Source organism: Balaenoptera acutorostrata, chromosome 17 (assembly GCF_949987535.1).
Source record: "Balaenoptera acutorostrata chromosome 17, mBalAcu1.1, whole genome shotgun sequence".
Taxonomy (NCBI): Eukaryota; Metazoa; Chordata; class Mammalia; order Artiodactyla; family Balaenopteridae; genus Balaenoptera; species Balaenoptera acutorostrata.
In genome coordinates this window covers 64,147,485-64,170,539 of record NC_080080.1, presented here as the reverse complement: position 1 = coordinate 64,170,539, position 23,055 = coordinate 64,147,485, and the positions used below count along the sequence as shown (strand labels likewise).

The window sequence follows — 23,055 nt, the reverse complement described above, 5'->3', positions numbered from 1 at the left end:
TACATTTTCCCACAATATGCTTTCCCCCCTCAAATGCTTTCACATCATAAAAGGTTTTTAAAACCATTTAGCCTGGAAAATTGAGATGACCTCCCATATCATTTACGTCTTGTTAACACCTAACAGCAAGCTACAGGGACCCTATTCCCCAACAGAATTAACAACAGAATCAAGAAATGACGGTCTGCAGACAACAGCAAGTCTGTCTGCTTCCAAAGCAGCTCAAGCCCAGGGCTGCTACGTGAGGCTGCACCGTCTCCTGACTGCTGAGCTGCTTGCTTCCAATAGCTTCACTGCTGGGGAGGAAAAAGATGATCCCTCCCGGGTGACTGAATCCCCTCCCCAGCTCTCACACCCTAGAACAGGTAGCTGCTAACGCGTGTGAGTTTCCAGAAAAGCGTTTATTCCTACTGCAAAAAAATGGAGAATTTCCCTTTCCTGATAAAATACACATACGTATTAAATGATTTCAGTCCCACCCAGAGGTTTAGAAAGGATGCACACAAAAGAAGACACCCATTATCACTGGTTACCTCCCTTGGAGTTGAACTAGTACAGAAGTCACCCTGTGATAACTCAATCACTCAGCAACCGGACTGGGCCCCCTCCCTAAGCTCTCGCTCCTAAAAACTGAGTCTTGTTAACATGGCCTTTTACTGTCTTCATTCTTTGCAGGAAAAAAAAAAAAAAATCCTGTCATTTCCTTTTCATTCTCCCATCCTTTACTATAGCCCAGTTCCTAGCTTTTAGAATACACGGACACTTGGTCTTCTATTCACTGTGACTTACCTTGTTCACGTAGTCACACTAATGCCCTGCGGGTTCCAATATTATATCGCCTTCACTGGAACCAAACAGGTATTGGACACATGTGTTGTGCAGGGTGCTACTTATCCAGCTTGATTAACAGAAACCAATGTGAAAACACTCTTTACCAAGACAATATAAATTTCGAGACTTAGAGTTTAGAACATTGCTTTTAGTCTCTCTTGCCTAGAAATCTGTTGATCCCTCAAATCAACAGGAAGATGCTGTTTCTAAAACAATGGAGAAACATATAAAAAGGTGACGACTGCCATTTTATTAACACCAGTATATTAAAGAAAGGGATGGAAGCAGTCTACTAGGAGACCACTAAGAAGTGAGTGAACTATTTAAACCCACTGTAAATATCTGTTTACTGCTATTTTATAACATCTGAGCCAGATGATCTGGATTGATTTTCTCCTCTTAATCTGTGCAGATTCATCTGTCTTTAAGTGGTATATTTCTTTACGTCCTAACCAAATTCCTTTGAGGTGTATTAAAAAAAAAAAAAAAAAAAGTCACAGTACTTACTGGCTCTTCTCTTACTGCTAATGTGATTGTTCTAGGTGTTTCTGATTTTGAGGTATCTGTTTGAGCACCTGAGATGGTCCCCAACACACTAACACAATTTCTTAAACACTTCTCTTTTAGATTCCTGTCTTGTTTACTGCTATCAGCTCAAAGTCTGTTGCTGGGGGGTGGGCAGGCAGGAAGTGGGGGGAGAGGCACCTGGGAAGAAGCCACATCTCAAGCGTGCTAACACTCAGGCTTCAGGCACGTGTCACTCTAAGCTGCCACTTGTTCTGTAGTATTGCTGAAATTCACGGGGCACAGACCTTTGGATTAAAAGGAAAAGAAGGAAACAAGGAAACCAGAGGCAGTGCTCCTACCCCTCCCATCACAGGTCACCTGACCTACCTGGCTGGTAGAAGTCAGGTGACAGCTCTCTGGCCACAGCTCTCGCGATGTCACACTCCTGGCGGGCGGCCAGAGCAGCCTGGTCGGCGGCGTCAGCTTTGGCTCTTGCGTGCGCGGTCCTACAGGAGCACAAAGGGCGCGTCAGCAGGGGCGGCACCTAGTTAATTACACAGGCCGGGCAAACGGTCTACGGGGCGGGCAGGGCGTGGAAAGAAATGCTAACCGTGACCCTCGCCCCACACCTGCAACAGAAAGTTGTGAGACATCATACTGTTGTTGAGACATCAATGTGAGACGTCATACTGTTGTGAGACATCAATGTGAGATGTCATACTGTTGTGAGACATCATCAATGAAAATAAAGCGGATGAAACCACCTGTGCATTGCCTCAATCTTTCTTTCAAGGTTAATGGAAGTATATAACCCGTTGTATGAAAGTATAACAAGTTCTGCGCAGCTTAACGCAAAGCCTGGTGTTCAAGACTTAGAGGATGAAATCCCCCGTTGACTTTGGTTGGCATTCCCCCTCCCCGCCCCCCAACCATGGAGAGCAGAATTAGAGCATGTGAATTAATACAGTGCTCATGGATTTAATTTCTATGGTAGAATCAATACAAGGATTTGATTAAGAGAGATCTGCCCAGTGGTGTGCTGGTAAAGTAGCTCTCTGGGGGAAAAAAAGAGTAAAACTGATTTGTAGCACTGACTGATTTCCGTGGTGTACATGCTCCCAACATGGCCAATTCACACTATCAGCGTGACTTTGCTGAATGTGTAGTTGGGAACAGACGCACACCGTGGGCTCCCCCCAGCCTGTAGGAGCAGACCCAGTGGTCTGCTGGAAGAATGTGCTCAGGAGGGTTCCAAGGAGTCCATTTAGTTGTTCTTTAAGCACGTTTCTTGTGTGAAACCGAAAGCAGGCAGAGAGGTGGAGCTGGAAAGAGCAAAGGGATCTCTTTCAGTCTTCCACCTTCTCCCTGGCCCGTCCTCACCCACTGAAACCGCTTATCTTTCCAGAGGACAAGGGCTAGGGAGAGGGCAGCAGGGATGAGAATGGGGCTCCTTATGGCAAGATAGGGGGACTGATGTCTGCCTCCCAGCTAGTATTTAGACAATTTTCATGGGCACCTACTTCTTATAATTTTGCGAACTATTTTGTTTTATTAGCGCTAGGCAGGTCTATAGATAACTAGTGGTAAAAGCCTAAGGGGAGTCTAAAAGAGGTGCCTGCAGGCATTTCAGAGACAGCAGGAGAGGAAGTTGGGAAATGGCATCGTGCCCTAGCTGGTCTTAGGAGAGAAAACCCAGGTGGCATCTGGAGGAGGCCAGCAGACGGGATTCCTGGAACTAGACTGCAGGCAGAAAAGACGGGGAAAAAGGGGTCTGACCTGAGACTGTGGGGCTAACTGGGGAAGGTCCCATTTCACTCCTACTTAGGACCCAGCTGAGCCTGGAGGATTGATGTACTAGAATATAAGTGTAAGGGAGATTTTTTTATTTTGGGCATTTTTTGTTTTGTTTTGTTTTGTTTTGTTTGTTTTTTTATACTGCAGGTTCTTATTAGGCATCAATTTTATATACATCAGTGTATACATGTCAATCATTTTGGGCATTTATTTTTAGTTTTTGGTTCTCTACTATACTCCCAAGGCACAGAACAATGCCTGGCACGTAGTATTTACTGAGGGCCCACTTTATAAATAAAGGAATGGTAAATAAATAAAGGAATGCCCTCAGGAACAGCTGGGTAGTTACTTAAAAATGAATGGATTGACAAAACCACAGAGACGGTAAAAAGACCAGTGGTTGCCAAGGGTTCAAGGGGAAAGTGGGTGAGGGATGAACAGGTAGATCAAAAGGGATATTTAAGGGAGTGAAACTATGCTGGATAATCCTCTAATGGGGGGGATACATGACATCATGCTTTTGTCAAAACCCACTGAACTGTACAACACAAAGAGTGAACCCTAGTGTAAAGTATGGACTTTATAGTTAATACTAATGTTCCACATTGGTTCATCAGTTGTACCAAATGTACCCCACTAATGCAAGATGTTAATAGCAAGGGTAACTGGGTGTGGGCGAAGGAGGTATATGGAAACTGTACTTGCTCCTCAATTTTTCTGTAAACTTAAAACTGCTCTAAAAAATAAAGTCTATTAATTAAAAATGAATGAATCAAATTCTAATCATCGAAATTGTTATTTATGAATCATGGAGGATGTTTTAGATGATCTCTGTCTACAGGGTACGGAGTACAGAGGCAAAATCAAGGGGGTAAGCACATATTCCTAAAAAACCTGGCTGTGGTAACCCCTGCCAGGGAGCCATCAGTCATGATGCTTTAGTCCCATGTGTCGTGCTGAGACTCAGTGGATGCCCTCTCCTATGTTCTTTCAGTTTCTCAGAATCTCAGCTCTTTTTTTCCCAGAATTATTTTCCATTTTATCTGCTATTCTTAGCTAGAGCCTAATTATGTCTAGGTATCATAATTAATGAAGCCACAGGAGTAAAGTTATCCTGCCCTCTAATAAAAGCTGCTAGCCCTTCAATGATAAACTTACAAAACTCAAGTACCGTTTATTCCAAAACAATCACAACCCACCACCACGGAGTGGAATAAAATGGTAGTAGTATTTCCACCACTTTTGACAACACGCTAAACTGGAGAACAGACAAACGTAGCTTAACCTTTCTGCAAATATATTTTGGAAGCACAGCATCAGTGAAGCCTTAACCCTTTACTTTTTTACTTGTTCTTTCCTGTAAGACCAGACAAGGAGGGGGGACTTTTCCATCTAGCACCCCTCCCTGTGTCAGTGCTCCTGCATGGCTGGCATGATGGTCAAAACCACATTCAAGCCTGAAACTAGGTATCTGCTCAGGAGCTTTTGGTAGCCCTGGACCTGATCACAAGAAGTAGAAGAGAACAGGAAGCCATCTGAGTTTGCTGTCCTCAAAAGTGTTGTGCGGCCAGCCCATTAAAACATCTTGATTTTGCCCAGGGAGAAATCTGGGCTTGACCCTGGCCCACGTTATTCATGTGTTCCAATCCCAGGCTCAGTTCTGGAGCAACACACGATCCCTTTAATCATCCAACGGGTAAGACATGCCATTGTTCATGGGTTGGGGGGAGGGAGGTTTGGGCTAGTCATTCTGGGGAGACCGGTGGAAAAAACTCAAAGTGGATGCCTGGCACGCGCCAACAAGGAGCACGCCTGCATGCCCAAGAAGCCTTTCATTTGTTCCAAAGACTGCTGACATCCATAAATCTTCAGACCCTCAGGAATCTCCAAATACCATTATCATCATCTATACTTTCTCGCATAACATGCAGCAAAAAGTAAGTGAAAAGCAACATCTTTCAGTTAGGCGTCAGTGGTAGACTTTCTTTTAGGGTCCTATGACAAATAAACCAAAATTTTAACTTGTAGAGAGTTACTATTTTGGGGTAAAGAGATACAGAGAGGCCTGGGCAACTGGCTAAGCTGGTACAGCAGGTAGGTGACCCCCTCCTGGACATCAGCCCTGCAAAGGTCACTCGGCAACAGCTGAAACAGTAAATGTGGAATTTCTTTTTTTTTTTTTTTTAATTTATTTATTTAATTTATTTATTTTTGGCTGCATTGGGTCTTCGTTGCTGTGCGTGGGATTTCTCTAGTTGCAGCGAGCGGGGGGCTACTCTTCGTTGAGGTGCATAGGCAGTGGCTTCTCTTACTGCAGAGCACGGGCTCTAGGCGTGTGGGCTTCAGTAGTTATGGCGCACGGGTTCAGTAGTTATGGCTCATGGGCTCTAGAGCGCAGGCTCTGTACTTGTGGCACACGGGCTTAGTTGCTCCGCGGCATGTGGGATCTTCCCGGACCAGGGCTTGAACCCGTGTCCCCTGCATTGGCAGGCAGATTCTTAACCACTGCACCACCAGGGAAGCCCAATGTGGAATTTCTGAATGGCAGGCATCACCTATACTTAAGAACTTAATTACAACTTGTTTCTTTCCAATCAGTAATTTGATGAGAATCTGAGTTTTTTTTTTCTTTAGTGACTAAAATGGTGTTTCACGAACTCTCAAGTCACCTTACTCAGAACAAAATGGTCTGGCTTTCCCAGTTTTTCTTAAACATAACAGTGCTTTAAAAAAAAAAAAGCATATAAACAATATACTGAACATGCCCAGCACATAGGCCTACTACTAATAAGGTAGATGCAAGTCCCTTAGACGTCTGTCCCAACTTCTTTCAATCTTTCATATACCTATTCACTGATGTAGCTGATAAAGATTTTAATCTAGAATGGACAAGGATTTTGCTAAAGGTAAAACTGTATACAGTACTTATACTTTTCTATTTCTACTTTTTACATATTTTCTTCCCAACAAAAAACTGCTTCAAAAAATATGCTGATTTTTGATGTCTTTTAACATTTGTTACTTATTAAGTCAAAGTTAAGTTTCCTGGCCTGACTCTGAAAATTTGATGGCAGAGGCTGTCATCTAGTTGGTTCAGGAGCTGTACAGGTGATTTGCTTTGATACCCATATATTTAAAGAAAATTCTTAGCCACATTTAAAAATAAGAGCAATTGGACTTCCCGGGTGGTGCAGTGGTTAAGAATCTGCCTGCCAATGCAGGGGACATGGGTTTAAGCCCTGGTCCGGGAAGATCCCACATGCCGCGGAGCAACTAAGCCTGTGAGCCACAACTATTGAGCCTACGCTCTAGAACCCACGAGCCAAAACTACTGAGCCCGAGAACCACAACTACTGAGCCCGAGAACCACAACTACTGAGCCCGTGAGCCACAATTACTGAGCCTGCGTGCCACAACTACTGAAGCCCACGCACCTAGAGCCTGTGCTCCGCAACGAGAAGCCACAGCAATGAGAAGGCCGCGCACCACAATGAAGAGTAGCCCCCGCTCACCACAACTAGAGGAAGCCCGCGCACAGCAATGAAGACCCAATGCAGGCAAAAAAAAAAAAAAGAGCAATTGTACGTAAGACTCCAAACAGCAGTTAACGGCAACCCCATTCATCCAATTGCTCAAGCCCAGACCCTGTGAGTCATCCTGGTTGCCTCCCTTTCTCTCTCACACCACATCCACGGTCAGCAAGGCAGCTGGCAGGACCTTCAAAATACACACCCGACCCTGCCATGTCTCCTTCTCATCACCGCTCCTGCTCAGGTCACATCTCACCGGGTTCCTGCAAAGGCTGAACTGATCTCCCTGCTTCTGTCCTTGCAGCCCGCCATGTTATTTCCCTTCTGGTTTTCTTGAAATTGCCTGACAATAACCAAAATCCTTTCCTGGGTTATGGCATCACGTGCAAGAAAATGCCAAAAAATGACCTTAGTTAGCCTTCCTTTTGGACTGTGACATTATTCACTCATGAGAGACCTAGACTTGCAAAAACCAATTATCTTGTGTACACAGTGGGGGCCCTTTTAAAGAAGAAATCAGTCTGTTAAGCAAGGAATACTCTCGATATGAACAAGAAGTAGGTGTCTCCACAGCTCTCAGCTAAAAAGCAAAGGCATGATGTCTGAGTTCCTGTACCGGAAAGAAACTGGTCTCTCAGTATCGATCTGCTTCTCTGGTCAGACCAACCCCACGAGACTCAGCATACATTCCTCCTGCTAAGGCACAAACGGCCCCCTTAGCTGCCTCTCCGGACTTCTAACTTTCCATTTCTCATACACATACCTATTCATTGGCACAGCTGAAGAAGATTTTGATCTGCAATGGACACTGATTCAGCTAAAGCTCAGTAAATTTGGTTTAGGAAGACTACTTCTTGCGGGTCCAATCTTTACGTTTATTAGTTCTTGAATGTTAATTTTCTTCCTAAGTTGCTTTTTTGTTTTGTAAAAGACAGGACATGGAATACTAACTTCAAGACTGTGTTCTTAGGTCCTGGTTAAAAACAAGTTACAGCTTCAGCAAATAGTTGTCTTTTTTGCCCGGGTGGTCCATTGCTTCCTTTTCTAAAAGCATTATCAAGTTATTTAGATATAAAATGTAAATTTAGGGGCATGGTATCCCCACTGAAATCTGGTATTTGACCTTTCAAGGGCCCAAACTCTTGCAGAGGTATGACGACACAGGCTTTCAAAGTGTGGGTAGCCAGAGACCAGGCTGAGGCCAGTCTAGTCACAGATAATTCTTGTCCATGAGATCAGAAGTTAAACCACATTACTTTAGCAATCTTAGAGATGCCTTCTTAGAATCATAATTCATACCATGCCCTTGGCCTTTTTTCAAGGGGAGATAGGAGGATGAACCAAGATATCCAAGATAGGAATATGAACCAAGATTCATGTGAAGAATGTGAAATGCTGTCCATTATGTGTATCACTGTCATGTTCATAAAGATCTGGGCAATACATTCCTCAAAGTTTAGTGCCAGGAAAAATCGGGTCTATGATGATATACTGGTGTGCTTCCTTGCATCATACAATGAGAACTACATTATCTATTGTTTCTCTCTTTGTTACAGCTACCAGGATACCTGGAGTATAATTATCCTCAATCTATGTGCATGATTATCTTCTCTAAAGACACGGCTTTAACATTCCCTGGTCAGGAATGCTACTATGTATGTGACTTATAATGCCCTGAAAATGCTTTTTGGAAACTGGCAGGATATTGAAAAAAAATTACTTGTTATACTAAGTTTTCTGAACTTCAGCTCCTCATAGTGTGTGAATGCTTAGGGACATACGTGATAACTTGGGGACATCAGAGCCTACTATGCAGCTTCCTTTACAGAATTTTTTTCTATATTCAGAACATTTTCAAGCTTGGAAAATAAGTCCTCATTCTTAAGTACTTTACAGGCTTTACTCCCTAACATTTTGTCAAACTTAATAAGCTTAAAGGCTATATTCTCTGGATAGGCCAGGTCAAAAGCACATTTCTAATCCTCGGCTGGAATATGCCAAATAAATGACTATCTTCTACTTTATCCTGAGTTTTATAAAATTTATCTAAAATTTACCTTGCCATATAATTTATGTAGTGAGAAAAACCTGATGTAAAAACAAATTGAAGGGATGTTTTATTCTTGAAATAATTTTTAGAGAAAAGTCCTTTTAATGAGGGTTATTCTACAGGTCAAAAACATTACCACTAAATAAGACTAAAACTTCATTTTATGGGAGAAAATATTTGCTGATCATATATCTGATAATGGGTTAGTATCCAGATTATATAAAGAACTCTTACAACTTAATAAGAACAACAACAACAATTAAAAAATAGGCAAAGGACTTGAATAGACACTTCCGCAAAGGAGATATAAATGGCCAATAAGCACATGAAAAGGTGTTCAACATCACTAACCATAAGGGAAATACAAATCAAAACCACAATGAGATGCTACCTCACACCCACTAGGATGGCTACCATGAAAAAAAACACCCAGAGAAGCAGCCACATAGCACAGGGAGATCAGCTCGGTGCTCTGTGACCACCTAGAAGGGTGGGATAGGGAGGGTGGGAGGGAGACGCAAGAGGGAGGAGATATGGGGATATATGTATAGCTGATTCACTTTGTTATAAAGCAGAAGCTAACACACCATTGTAAAGAAATTATGCTCACGTAAAGATGTTAGAAAAAAAGAAACCACCCAGAAAGTAATAAGTGTTGGCAAGGATGTGGACAACTTGTAAACCTTGTGCACCGCTGGTGGGGATGCAAAATGGTACAGCTGCTGTAGAAAACAGTATGGTGATCCCCACAAAATTAAAAACAGAATCACCATATGATCCACCAATTCTACCCCTGGGTATATACCCCCTAAAATTGAAAGCAGGGTCTCAGAGAGATATCTGTACAACCATGTTCACAGTAGCATTATTCACAATAGCCAAAAGGCAGAAACAACCCAAGCATCCATCAATGAAAGAATGGATAAACAAAACGTGGCATAAACATACATGGAATGTTATTTAGCCTTAAAAAGGAAGGAAGTTCTGATGCATGCCACATCATGGATGAACCTTATGCTAAGTGAAATAAGCCAGTCACAAAAGGACAAATATTGTATGATTCCATTCATAGGAGGAACCTAGAACAGTCAAATTCCTAGAGTCAGAAAGTAGAAGGGTGGTTGTCAGAGGCTGGGAGGAGGGAGAACAGAGACTTGTTATTTAATGGGTATAGAGTTTTAGTTCTGCAAGATGAAGAAGTTCTGAAGATTGGCTGCACAACTATGTGAATGCACTTAATACGACGGAACTGTGCACTTAAAAATGGTTTAGGATGGCAAATTTTATGTCTATATAACAATTAAAAATTTAAAAAAAAAATCACCCATGAACAAGTATTTCTAGAACATCCTATGTGTCCAGAGGAAGTGAGGAGAAAAGACCAACGGTTGGGCTCTCAGACGAGAAATTGCTTCACTAATCCCAACCAGGGCAAGCTAAGTCTAGTGAGGGGAATGGCGGTAAGAAAAGGAAGAGCCGAAGGACACTTTAAGGAAAGAAGTGTCAGAACTTTGAAACATGAGGGTAGCCTCCACATCTGTTTTTCCAGCTCTTAACATAAAGCCTGGCCCAGAGGCTGTCCTCAACAAATATTGGTGGAATAAGTACATAGGTAAGAAGGAGAGAAACATAAAAGATAACCCCAAGGTTGCTAACTTGGTGTCCAGGTGAATGGCTTTACTACAGAGAGAAATTGTACAGGTGGGAAGGAGAGACAGTTTGAAGGTGATGACAAGCTCAGTTTTAGACGGGTAGGATTTTACACGACACAAGCACTGCCATTTGGAAATACAGGGCTGCAGTGCAAAGTTAAGGGTCAAGGTTAGCAACAGGAATGTGGGCATCGTGATCACAGATGATGAGCTCACAGAAGGTGGATGAGCCCATCAAACACATCAGTCAAAAAAGTAAAGAACCGAGGGTGGAGACAAGTGTCCGCTGAAGGAATTAAGTAAAGTGAGAGGCAGTGGCATACGGGTGGAAGGCGCACTTCCAACAGAACCATTCAAAGCTCTTGTTCTTGGATAAATCCTGTGCTCCTCTTAGGAGATAAGCGGGCCAGATCTGAATTTGTCTCTTCTCTGGGGCAGCTGCCCTGATCGGCTGATTTTTAGGCAGTTAGAATTAACAAGTGCAGTTAAGAGTCTGAGAGAAGGATCGTTTGTCAATCCTGTGATGTGCTAGAGAAAGTGAGGGCTGAGAAGAGGCTCCTGAATTTGATGAGAACCTCTGGGAGGGCAGTTCTAACAAGAAGGCCACTGCAGAAGCCAGACCGAAGGGGGTCGGTGAGGAAGGAACAGAGGAAATACAGGAAGCAGGTGTGGGCCACATGCTGGTGATTTCTGACCCAGAAAGGAAGGAAGAAGTTTGGACGGTAACCAGGAGGATTAGCTGGGCCAAGGGAAAAAGACACTTTACTTGTATCGGTGAGAGCTGATCCTGTTGGAAGGTGGGAAGAAAGATGCTCAGAGAAGAGAAGAAAATGAAGGAGCTTTGAGAAGGTAACAACCATTGGAGTCGGGTCCTAGATGAAGCAAAAGAAAGCAAACAGGAAAAAAAACACAAGGACAGTGATGGGTTGATCCAATGTTTTAAAATTATTTAAAGGATCCTAAGCTTGAAAGAGACAGAGAGTGCTTTGGGCTCTGGAAACCAGACAGACCTGGGTTTACACCCCAGTTTATCACATCCTGGCTGTGTCACTTTTGCCTCAGTTTCCTTACCTGTAAAATGGGGATGATATTACCTTGTATAGATGCTCTGGATCAGAACTGATTTATATGAAGTACTGAGTACTAATGTAGAGACAGTATTTAGTTGATAAATGGCCATTATTAGTCCTTGGCTGAAATTTAGGGCTGGTAGGGAAAATCTGGGTGCTTAAAGAGGTGAGGATTTGGAATGAGCTCTGCACAAAAGTTCTAAGGAATGGAAGAAAGGAAAACTGGAATTGCTGAAGAGCACGGGGAGGACCTGATCTCAGGCCAACATGATTCTGCATCTTCCTCTGGCAGGGGTCTCTTTTCTGAGAGAAGCAAAGAAGGAAGAAGGGGCCATTGATGCAGGGTAGAGATTTGAGCAAGGAGGATGGAAATGTACCCATCACAGAGCTTTGGGTAGGAGGAAGGGCACGTAGCCAGTGATAGACGCTGGACCAGATGAAATACAAAGGGTTAAGTTAGGATCCAGTGAACAATGTGCAGTCAATCTGATGATTGTAAAGTCATATAAACGCAGACTATTAATACAGTTATTACAGTTTTAGGTGCTTTTTAATTGCTTGAAATAAGGCTTCTTTCCTATGGCAAATTTCATAGAAATGGCCTATTCTGACTAAATCTGGCTTACTACTAAAGGGTGTTATCTTTAGTTCAAGTTATCAGCCAGCAGCCTTTTGGTAACAAAAGGCGGGTGAAATTATTTCAAAATGGATGCATATTCTATAAAACGAAATTAGATATAATCATGGCTACATTTCTTTTTAGTGCTGTAACAGAAACATCTGGATGTGCCTAAAAAGAACTTTACAACCTTCGGGATCTGGGTTGTGATGAGAATTGACGAGAATTGTCAGGTCAAGGCTGTTTTTATTTGCATGTCAGTGCTGTTATGCTTTTTGTCCTTTACCAATGGTCACTGTGGCGAAAGATTAAAGTATGACTAAGAGCAACGTAAGACTACCTAGTGGTCGAAACACATGATGGCAACTAGCAGTGTTCAGCCGAGTGACTGAGGGGCTCCAGTGGCTGGGTCACGGACAGACCTAACTTCCGCTTTACTGCAGCAAACGCCCAGGGGATGCGCACTTGGTGGTGCTAAAACAATCCCATTTCATAAATACTTAAACGTTAAAACAAATAAGCAGACATCACTCATGCCTTTAAAATGACATAAACCATGTAGAACTCCTAGTTGAAACAGTCTCTTAGGTAGTAAAATATCCATTTTGTAAATTACCTAAAACGGCTCTCTAAAGATCCCAAATCTACCAGTTACCACTTCACTTTGATCTGTCTAGACCTGCCAAGATAGTGAACAATAAAGGCATCCATTCCTCTACTGGGCACGCGATGCTGAATGGTACGAACGTGAACTTGCTTGGGACTGGCTTCCGCAAAGCCATTCTGCATCTGAAGCTTTATTATATTCAACGTACGTGTTCTGAAGTTGTTGAGTTTATAACAGGTCTGCTTTGCGAGGAAAGCCAAGATAGTAGGGGTACAGTTATTCTCTCAGCAAACCAGTTTTGTTCACTTCATGTTTCCTTGTAGGAACTGTAATTCAGTGACTCCACTTATTTTACACCCGGTCTGTGACAATGACTCGTTCCATAGCTCAATTAAGAAGTCCTTGACTGCTTTCACTTTAAATCTTTAGTCTTTTGCTGCAACAGATACTGGGGACACCAATACAATGAGCACAAAGGATTTGCTCTGATTTATGTTAACCTTCTGGATTGGAGGAAGTGACTCTTGAAAGTTCTGCTTTACCAGACAAATTAAAAAGCACAATTAGAAGTAGACAAGCCTCGGAGAGTCTACGAAGTCCCTCCCCTGTGGTCAGATAATTACTATCCCTTCTGTAGGGATTTAAGACTCAGAGAAACCAAGGAACATATTCAGTCACACAGCAATTCAGTGGGATGAACGGGCAGAAGCCAGGTCTCCTAACCTTTAGGGCAAAGCTGGCTAACTATCCTGTCAAGAGAGATTTCTGTACTACTGTCTGCAGATTTTGTTTTAGCAAATGTTCTGTGATTTATTTCATCTTCTAGTTATAAACTTTCCTTTCTGCTATAAATATTCCTTCATAACCATAGTTCTATCTTCTTATATTCATGCTTTCTCATTATTGAGTCTGCTGCCCTCCTTCTTTCTCTATTCAGTTATCTTTAATATTAATAGATTTTTAACTTCCACTGAAAAATGCAAATGTTGAGCTTTCTTTTCCTACATATTTTTAAAACCAGTTTTGGCTGACTTTCAAATGAAATACAGCTTTAGAAAACATCTTACTAAAGACTATAGGAAAGATTTGGTTTTCATCAAGGTTATTCTTTCGCGGGAACATTTTAGGTGGTGTTAAAAATACTGCAGATTCATCTCATAGTTGCCTTCCCCAAATCACCAAATTAGTAATTAACGCCTCCAAGTTTAAAAGGAAATATCAGAAGATCATCCAGTTCTTCCTGAATTCTTAAAAAGTTGTCTTCTTTTTCCTCATGAGAATCTTAAAAAATTTCTTTTGATTTTATCTGCTTTTAAGCATTTGCTGTGTTAACTGAGAACAGAAAATTTTCATCCCATACTCAATGTGTAAGATAATAGCTTACCCAAGGACACTGAGAAAAATGGAGGCTGAGACAAATATATAAGCCAGGATGACTGGTTTTCTGTTTAGTACGTTTAAATAACACTTGGTACAATTTGGAGGGGGGGCAAAGGCAGTTTTGAAAATGAACACATGTATGCTGAGATAAAAATGTGTGCTTCTCCTTCATTAGAGATGGTGCTGGAAATGCAAGGCAGAATTCAAATAAAATAAGTAAAAGAATCATGTTAAATTCTTGCTCAAATACTAGGAATCTTTTCCTTCAGTTCTGATAGACTGTCAATGACCTGCTTCAATACTATTATACATCCTTATGGGACTTATAATATTCCAATACTTGGAATATTCTTGACCGGGAGCCTGTTGCTGGCTTGAGTTTCTATTCTAGACACACTCTGATGAACTTTTAACCTTTATTTTTTTTTTCACAGTGGAATTAATTGACTCGGGGGCCTGGGAAGCAATGCCATGCCCGTCGGTGGGATGGATAAACTCCTGCTGCAGCCACTGGGGAATGTGGGGTGTGCTTTCCTGGACTCCATTCCTTAGTGACAAATGCACTGACCCAAACGGAACTACCCCTCACCAGTCTGAGATTCAGACCAACTCCAAAGAATGTCAAGAAGAATTCCAGGCACAGAGGGAACGCTGCACATCCCAAGAACAAGGCAGACATTTAGGCTCTGACTGGCACTTAGGAAGGGGTTTCCTTTGAGGCCCAAGAATTCAAAATCTACTGACTACCATCTTGTAATGGGGAAAGCAGACTGAACTCTGGAGGGACAGGAAGAGTTACCTGCCAAACCCCAAAGGCTGCCCACCGCCTGGTTGAGAGTTGCCCAGTGTTAGCGTAAAGGTCCAGGGCCTTCCCTGCTGCTTCGCTGGTCTCTGACAGCTGCTCTAAAGGTCTCCAGGTTTACCTTGCAGCATGGGCTGTATTTCCCAAGTTAGATTACCTGCATGCGCTAAGTTTCAGGCAATGGCAGGAGTACTGGAGGTAGTTCTGTTTTCCCTTTCAGTAGCATCACAGTATCTACTGGAATGACAATAGACCTGATAACAAAAGGATGTGCCCTTGTCGTATGGCCGCTTGGGAGTGGCAATGTTAAACATCCACTTGTACTGAAGGCAGAGAACCTCAGAGCCGTGAGAAGCTCTGGAGGATTCTGGTGGAAACGTGTAACATGTATTTATAATTGGACCAATTATATACATAATTATATATATATATATATATATATATATATATATATATATATAATTGGACTATTATAATTGCAGTCCCAAATGGACTGCAATGGACACAGTGGAGGATGATACTTCCCATTCTTCACTCTGCTCTGGCATGAATGAGATGGGGCACAGAAAGCCCTCTTTATAGCTTCATATGGAGTCCCTTTGGGTCGACCAGTTACCCTGAAAACGTACAGGCCATCATGGAGAGGAGAAGCCTGTGAGAGCCAATCATCAAATCCAGAACAAGCCCATTCTGAAGAGGCCTCCATTCCTTTTGGAGGATGTGGGAACCCCTCCGCCCTGCAGACAGGGCTTCTCCCAAGGAAGAACTGGAATGCCCTGGAAAATGGCATTTGTTCCACAGAGTGGGAGGTTAAGGAGCCTCTTTCCATGCAAGACAAGGAAGCTGGAAGCTGGTGAGCAGCTTGCTGCTCCACATCTCTGCTGTTAGGAGCTTTTACTGATATTATTAATGTCCTGCTGTCCCTTGTCTTTCTACTGACATGTCCCTACGGGTTTCAGATCACTTGTGAATTGGTGTTCTCTAAAACAACCACCCCTGGCCTGTCTCCTTTCACTGCTGTCCAAATCGTCATTTCATGATCAACTCCTAATGTCTGCTAGCTCAAACAAAACCTCAAGGTACTTAGTGATTGACAAACGTCCAGAAATGCTTTCAAATTATTTGCTACTCCGGGCAGCACACATAAGTCTACTTAATTCTAAGTCCCATGGTCATTTTTCTTCCCCCTACTTACTATATTTATATTGCCCACATCACCATCCTGCTCTCACCCCTCTGTAATTCTGGGGGTGAAATTCAAGCTTTTTTTCCCTTAAATTTCTCTCTGGCAGATGATCACTGTTGGCAACAGTTAATTGTAAATACGGAACTTCTCTGCAATGTTTTTCTGAGACATCACAGCCACAGCAACTCAAATGACTGAGCCTGCGTGGAAAAGTGAAATTAAAAAGGTTCTCATGCTGGTCTGAGAGAGGCCTCTGTCACACCCTGAGCTCTGAGACACTATAGTAAATCACCGTAACATATTTTAATATGAAAAATAACTTCTTGGATTCAATTGTTAAAATACCTTTTCCAGGAATCCAAATCGGAAAAGAAGAAGTAAAACTGTCACTGTTTGCAGATGACATGACACTATACATAGAGAATCCTAAAGATGCTACCAGGAAACAACTAGAGCTAATCAACGAATTTGGTAAAGTAGCAGGATACAAAATTAATGCACAGAAATCTCTTGCATTCCTATAAACTAATGATGAAAAATCTGAAACAGAAATTAAGGAAACACTCCCATTTACCACTGCAACAAAAAGAATAAAATACCTAGGAATAAACCTACCTAAGGAGACAAAAGACCTGCATGTAGAAAACTATAAGACACTGATGAAAGAAATTAAAGATGATACCAACAGATGGAGTGATATACTATGTTCTTGGACTGCAAGAATCAACATTGTGAAAATGACTCTACTACCCAAAGCAATCTACAGATTTAATGCAATCCCTATCAAACTACCAATGGCATTTTTCACAGCACCAGAACAAAAAAACTGCACAATTTGTATGGAAACACAAAAGATCCCGAAAAGCCAAAGCAATCTTGAGAAAGAAAAACAGAGCTGGAGGAATCAGGCTCCCTGACTTCAGACTATACTACAAAGCTACAGTAATCAAGACAATAGGGTACTGGCACAAAAACAGAAATTTGGCTCAATAGAACAGGACAGAAAGCCCAGCAATAAACCCACACACATATGGTCACCTTAGCTTTGATAAAGGAGGCAAGAATATACAGTGGAGAAAAGACAGCCTCTTCAATAAGTGGTGCTGGGAAAACTGGACAGCTACATGTAAAAGAATGAAATTAGAACACTTCCTAACACCATACACAAAAATAAGCTCAGAATGGATTAAAGACCTAAATGTAAGGCCAGACACTATAAAACTCTTAAAGGAAAACATAGGCAGAACACTCTTTGACATAAATCACAGCAAGATCCTTTTTGACCCACCTCCTAGAGAAATGGAAATAAAAACAAAAATAAACAAATGGGACCTAATGAAACTTAAAAGGTTTTACACAGCAAAGGAAACCATAAACAAGATGAAAAGACAACCCTCAGAATGGGAGAAAATATTTGCAAATGAAGCAACTGACAAAGGATTAATCTCCAAAATTTACAAGCAGCTCATGCAGCTTAATATCAAAAAACACCCCAGACAACCCAATCCAAAAATGGGCAGAAGACCTAAATAGACATTTCTCTAAAGAAGATATACAGATTGCCAACAAACACATGAAAGAATGCTCAACATCATTAATCATTAGAGAAATGCAAATCAAAACTACTATGAGGTATCACCTCACACCGGTCAGAATAGCCATCATCAAAAAATCTAGAAACAATAAATGCTGGAGAGGGTGTGGAGAAAAGGGAACCCTTTTGCACTGTTGGTGGGAATGTAAATTGATACAGCCACTATGGAGAACAGTATGGAGGTTCCTTAAAAGACTAAAAATAGAACTACCATACGACCCAGCAATATACCCTGAGAAAACCATAATTCAAAAAGAGACATGTACCACAATGTTTATTACAGCACTATTTACAATAGCCAGGACATGGGAGCAACCTAAGTGTCTATCGGCAGATGAATGGATAAAGAAGATGTGGTACATACATACAGTGGAATATCAGTCAGCCATAAAAAGAAATGAAATTGAGTTATTTGTAGTGAGGTGGTGTTATTTGTAGTGACCTAGAGTCTGTCATACAGAGTGAAGTAAGTCAGAAAGAGCAAAACGAATATTGTATGGTAACATATATATATGGAATCTAAAAAAAAAAAAGGTTCTGATGAACCTAGGGGCAGGACAGGAATAAAGATGCAGACATAGAGAATGGACTTGAGGACACGGGGAGGGGGAAGGGTAAGCTGGGACGAAGTGAGAGAGTGGCATGGACTTATATACACTACCAAATGTAAAACAGATAGCTAGTGGGAAGCAGCCCCAGAGCACAGGGAGATCAGCTGGATGCTTTGTGACCACCTAGAGGGGTGGGATAGGGAGGGTGGGAGGGAGGGAGATGCAAGAGGGAAGAGATATGGGAACATATGTATACGTATAGCTGACTCACTTCGTTATACAGCAGAAACTAACACAGCATTGTAAAGCAATTATACTCCAATACAGATGTTAAAATAAACAAATAAATACAATAAAATACCTTTCCCATGGTGCTAGCATGACTTCAGAAACCAGCTCATGGACCTTGGTTCTGAAAGTCTGAAATTTAAATGCTATCAGGTGACAAATCCCTCACATCTTTAAAATTTTCTAAAGTAGCACTAAATGTCTGCTTGGTAGGTTTAATATGACAGTGAATTTTGGGGGAAGAATACATTAATATACATCAATATATAATACACACACATTTTAGTATGTGTATATTACGTGTGATTTGAAATATCTGCACCAACAAACGTTAACCACTGTTGAGTGTGTTTTTTTTTGCTTGTTCTCATTTGGGGCAAATACTTAACTATCCTATAATAAAATGTGTTTTGGTTTTGTTGAATCCCAGGGAACACGACAGCTGGAATAAAGAAAAACTAAAATGCGACGAACCAAGCCAAAAATTTCAGGAATGAATAATTTAACTGAAATAGTAGCTAAAACTCTTGTACTGACTGCTGTCACTGTTCTGGCAACTAGTAAAGTCAGGGCTGTTCATATTTTTAAATTATAATTTCATCACGTGCAGCACCAGGCTCAAATAAGGCTTTGTTATAGGGTTATTATGTAATTCAATTCATGGGTTCAAAATGTCTCCTGTGCCTGGAAAGCCTAATTGCAATGGTACTGTCCTTTACTTCTGATGAGAAATCACTGAAGGGGAATTCAGGGACCAGATTTAATTTTAAAATAATAATAATACAGCACATTTGAAGTAGCCTTCTAAGTTGCTGAGCGTTTTAACCAGTCTTCTCTTTTGCACTCTGGGCATTTACGCTGACCTGAAATTTAAGTTATGAAGTAGGATCCCAGGGTGTCCTATCCGCTGTTGTTATCTGAGCCTGTACAGTCCATCTCAAAAGCCCGTTTTCCCATCCCTTAGCCATCTCTTGGCAAACAGCCCTGCTCCCTGCCATTTGCCACTTGTTCTGGGCTATTTTAATTCTGGACAAGCTGTGGTAGTAGGCTATATTTAAATTGGCCTGCTCTGTGAAGAAACACGGCAAATTCACACGGCACCTCTTCCCTTTTTGACATAATCCAATTGTGCTCTGGCTTTGCACAAGCTGCATGAGTTTCTGTGTCATACATGCTGGCTTAGCTCCCACTCCCGGCCTGCCAGGTGTTTACCACCCAAAAGGTGCAGTGGGGGAGGGCTTCTGGGAGGGAGGAGACATGGCAGGGACCCAGGGAGCAGTCACCAAAAACTCTGAGACACACGAACAACAATGAAAGGAAAAGGAAAGATGCCCCCAGCTCCTGGCTGCGTGTGACTGGAATATCTGCAGAGTAATTTCTCAAAGGCCAATCTGCAGATATGAATTTTTGTAAAACAGAATGCATCTACTGAGAGAGCCTTAAGAGAAACTGCATGTCCATAAAAAGCCAGCTTTCTCAGGTTTCTGAGCTTTTCGATAAAGTGGACATTCTTAGAAACGCTTGGATTCTAACCGGTCCCTCTGACTGGCCGCACCTCCGTCCCGTGCCATTGGTTTATACACTTCTGTGCTAGACAGAAGGCGTACGTCCTCACTGGAGTCATGCTCGTGCTTCAGAGAAGACGAATAGGCCGGAAACGTCCCCTTAAAATCATTAAAAGTTAAATAAAATGTAAAATACACTTTTCTAGAGAACTGCACTTGGTCTTGTAAACTTACTGAGGTCTTGTAAACTTTCAGAGTTCAAAGCTAGCCGAAAGCCAAAATCTATTATGAAGAATCTGAAGACAGTTAACTTTCAAGGGACTATGTTACAAGTCCAAGACTTTAGCCTTGAGACCTTAACGTACCAATGCTGTATGGACATACTCATTTTGCTGGCAGTGGAATTAAAATCCAGACTAATTATAAGATCCTCTTCATCTAGCTGATCTAGGGAGCTGAAGTACAGAAACCAGGATTTCTGCCTATTTACTTTTGTGATATTTACTTTGACTACTTGGGCCATTAGACTTCACCTGCAGTCAACCAGGATTCTACTTGATTTTTTGCTGAATAAACTTGACTACCCAAGCAGGTAGTAAATAACAGACTGGGCTTCTGTTTGCTGGAACGAGCAAGAAAACCATCTGAGAAATGTCATGTTAAAAAAGCATTCACCCACATAGACTTACGAATTAATACAAAACCATTTTTAAATGTCCCTAACAAAGGAGGGGCCCTAGTAGACTATTTGGTTACACGTAGCCAGGGCTACAAGCTTTCAAATTTATCTACATAGTAGCAAAACAGAGATGAAGAAAATGGATCAAAACAGAGATGCCTGTTTTTACCAGAAGGCACACAAGTGTTACTATCATTATGCTCTGAATATCATGGAAACACAACTCAAAATAAATCCCATATTACCCTTAGTGCTCTAAGCTTTAGGAGAGCTAATTCCCAATTTCGACAGATAAAATGCCATTTTCTTTCCCAAAGGCATTCCCCCAGCCTCCCTGGTATTCTTTCAGGTAATAAAATAACCTAAGGTCTTCTTAGTGTTTTTTGCTTTTCCTAAAATACTGTCCAAGTTCATTCTTAAAGGCAACACGACAATGAAAAAAAATGTGAGGGACTCTTCCACCACAACTACACACAACTATTTAGAATAAATCATGAAGTTATGAGGCTGGATCAAGGACCTGCCATGGAAACGCTGCCAACGGGAGTATAATTTTGGCTACATCACAACAGAGAACAGGAGTATAATGTCCCTAAAGGACCCTCGAATCCTTTAATGTCGCTGCTCCAACAGTCATTAGGACTTTCCTCCCATAACCAGCACTCCCTGCCCTGAGAACAGAGGGGAGGAAAGGTCTTGATGAGACATCTTCTTAGGTCAGGATCAAGGTAAGAGAGACCAATTCTGGCCTTAAAAAATTAGTTTAAATGATTCTTAGCACTTTCGAAGACCTATTTTTAATAACTTCCTAAGTATTAGTTCAACTTTTATTATATTATGTGCTTCTCTGTGATAATTACCAACTAGAAGACACACATATAGATCACACATACTCCAAGATTACAATACCAGTACATTATTTCTAGGAATGACGTAGAGTAAAGGGGAAGTTAAGGGAAATTCTATCACATTTCTTAAGGAACCTGGGAGAGGAACGAACATTAAGCAGACAAATAAAAACCACAGGTGGTAGGAGTTGAAAATAAAGGGGCACAGGCCAACGTCTGGGTTTCGGAGGATAAGGCGGGGTGAATAAATGGGACAGGTCCCAGAAGTTTATACCAGCGGTGGGCATGCTTCACACAGCCTGAACAACAAGCTAAAAAACTGAGGCTGGGGGGCTTCCCTGGTGGCGCAGTGGTTGGGAATCCGCCTGCCAATGCAGGGGACACGGGTTCGAGGTCTGGTCTGGGAAGATCCCACATGCCGCAGACCAACTGGGCCCGTGCGCCACAACTACTGAGCCAGCGCGTCTGGAGCCTGTGCTCCGCAACAAGAGAGGCCGCGATGGTGAGAGGCCCGCGCACCGTGATGAAGAGTGGCCCCCGCTCGCCGCAACTAGAGAAAGCCCTCGTACAGAAACGAAGACCCAACACAGCCAAAAATAAATAAATAAATTAAAAAAAAACAAAAAACAAAACAACAAAAAAAAAAAAACTGAGGCTGGGAAGGTGTGAGCAGGGTGGTGACCTGTGAACTCTGCCCTCTGTGGCCTGGAGGTCAGCCCCTGCCTTTGGTCATTACACAATATGACAGGACAACAAAGGAGAGGTGCAGGCCCCTCTTAGTCAATTCAATGATCTATAGAGTATCACCATTGGGAAAATCCAGATATCTGGGATATATTTATTGTATTAAGCCAGCAAGTATTGATGATCATGATAATTACTGTTGACATTTACTGAGTGATTCTTTTATACGCCAGGTTCAACTTGCATATTCTGTTCTAAAAACTTTATGTGCAATAGGTCCTGCAACCTACCCTGGGTTACCAGCTGGTGAATGGTGGGAGCTAATTTGAACTGAAGGCAAGAACTGTGCACACACCCCTCGCCCCAATCCTAGTCCGGCTGTAGACTTTCCGTATGGTGGTCTTTTCATTCCCTCCATGAACGCCTGGTTTTTCTCATCCTCTGAATTACTAAAAGATGAATATTCTCTTCCAGATACGACTAAATTAACATACACATTTCTCTTTTGCATGAGTTGATCGTTGTCTATAATAACCTTTAAGCAATAAACAATTCTTGGTTTAAACAAAAGTATAATCAACACTGTCAAGCAACAAGTGATTATGAGCTGCACTAGCTTTCCCTGTGATTTTGCTCCAAGATCAGGGATTTTTTTCCTATCAACATCTCCCTCAGACCCTGGTAAGACGCTAAGGTGTTGCTGTCTTTCACTGGGGTTTCAGTGGGTGACACACCCCAAACCCCCGTGTTGGTGGCATATGAAGCCCCCTGCCTGCTGGGCCACCCTGAGGCCACCACGCCATCCATCCCGGTCTCTGTTGTCTCCCTTCATCTGGAGGCTCTGACTGTTCCCCCCCCCCCCCCCCGCCAACTACTGC

The 23,055-nt window shown here is 42.1% G+C and overlaps 1 protein-coding gene across 6 annotated transcripts in view; it reads right to left on the bottom strand.

Annotated features, from left to right (window-relative positions):
* JPH1 (junctophilin 1) overlaps window positions 1–23,055 on the bottom strand; it is a 78,408-nt gene that overhangs the window by 19,037 nt on the left and 36,316 nt on the right. For 4 of the 6 annotated variants that reach the window (XM_007185066.2, XM_028167181.2, XM_007185065.2 and 1 more), the window contains exon 3: window positions 1,726–1,844. The exons of 1 other annotated variant lie outside the window; for it this stretch is intronic. In XM_007185066.2, coding sequence (XP_007185128.2) covers window positions 1,726–1,844 — 119 coding nt within the window. Of the gene's footprint in view, window positions 1–1,725; window positions 1,845–1,897; window positions 1,968–23,055 lie in introns of those variants that run through there. One more of the 6 variants, XM_007185068.2, reaches the window with a different exon arrangement.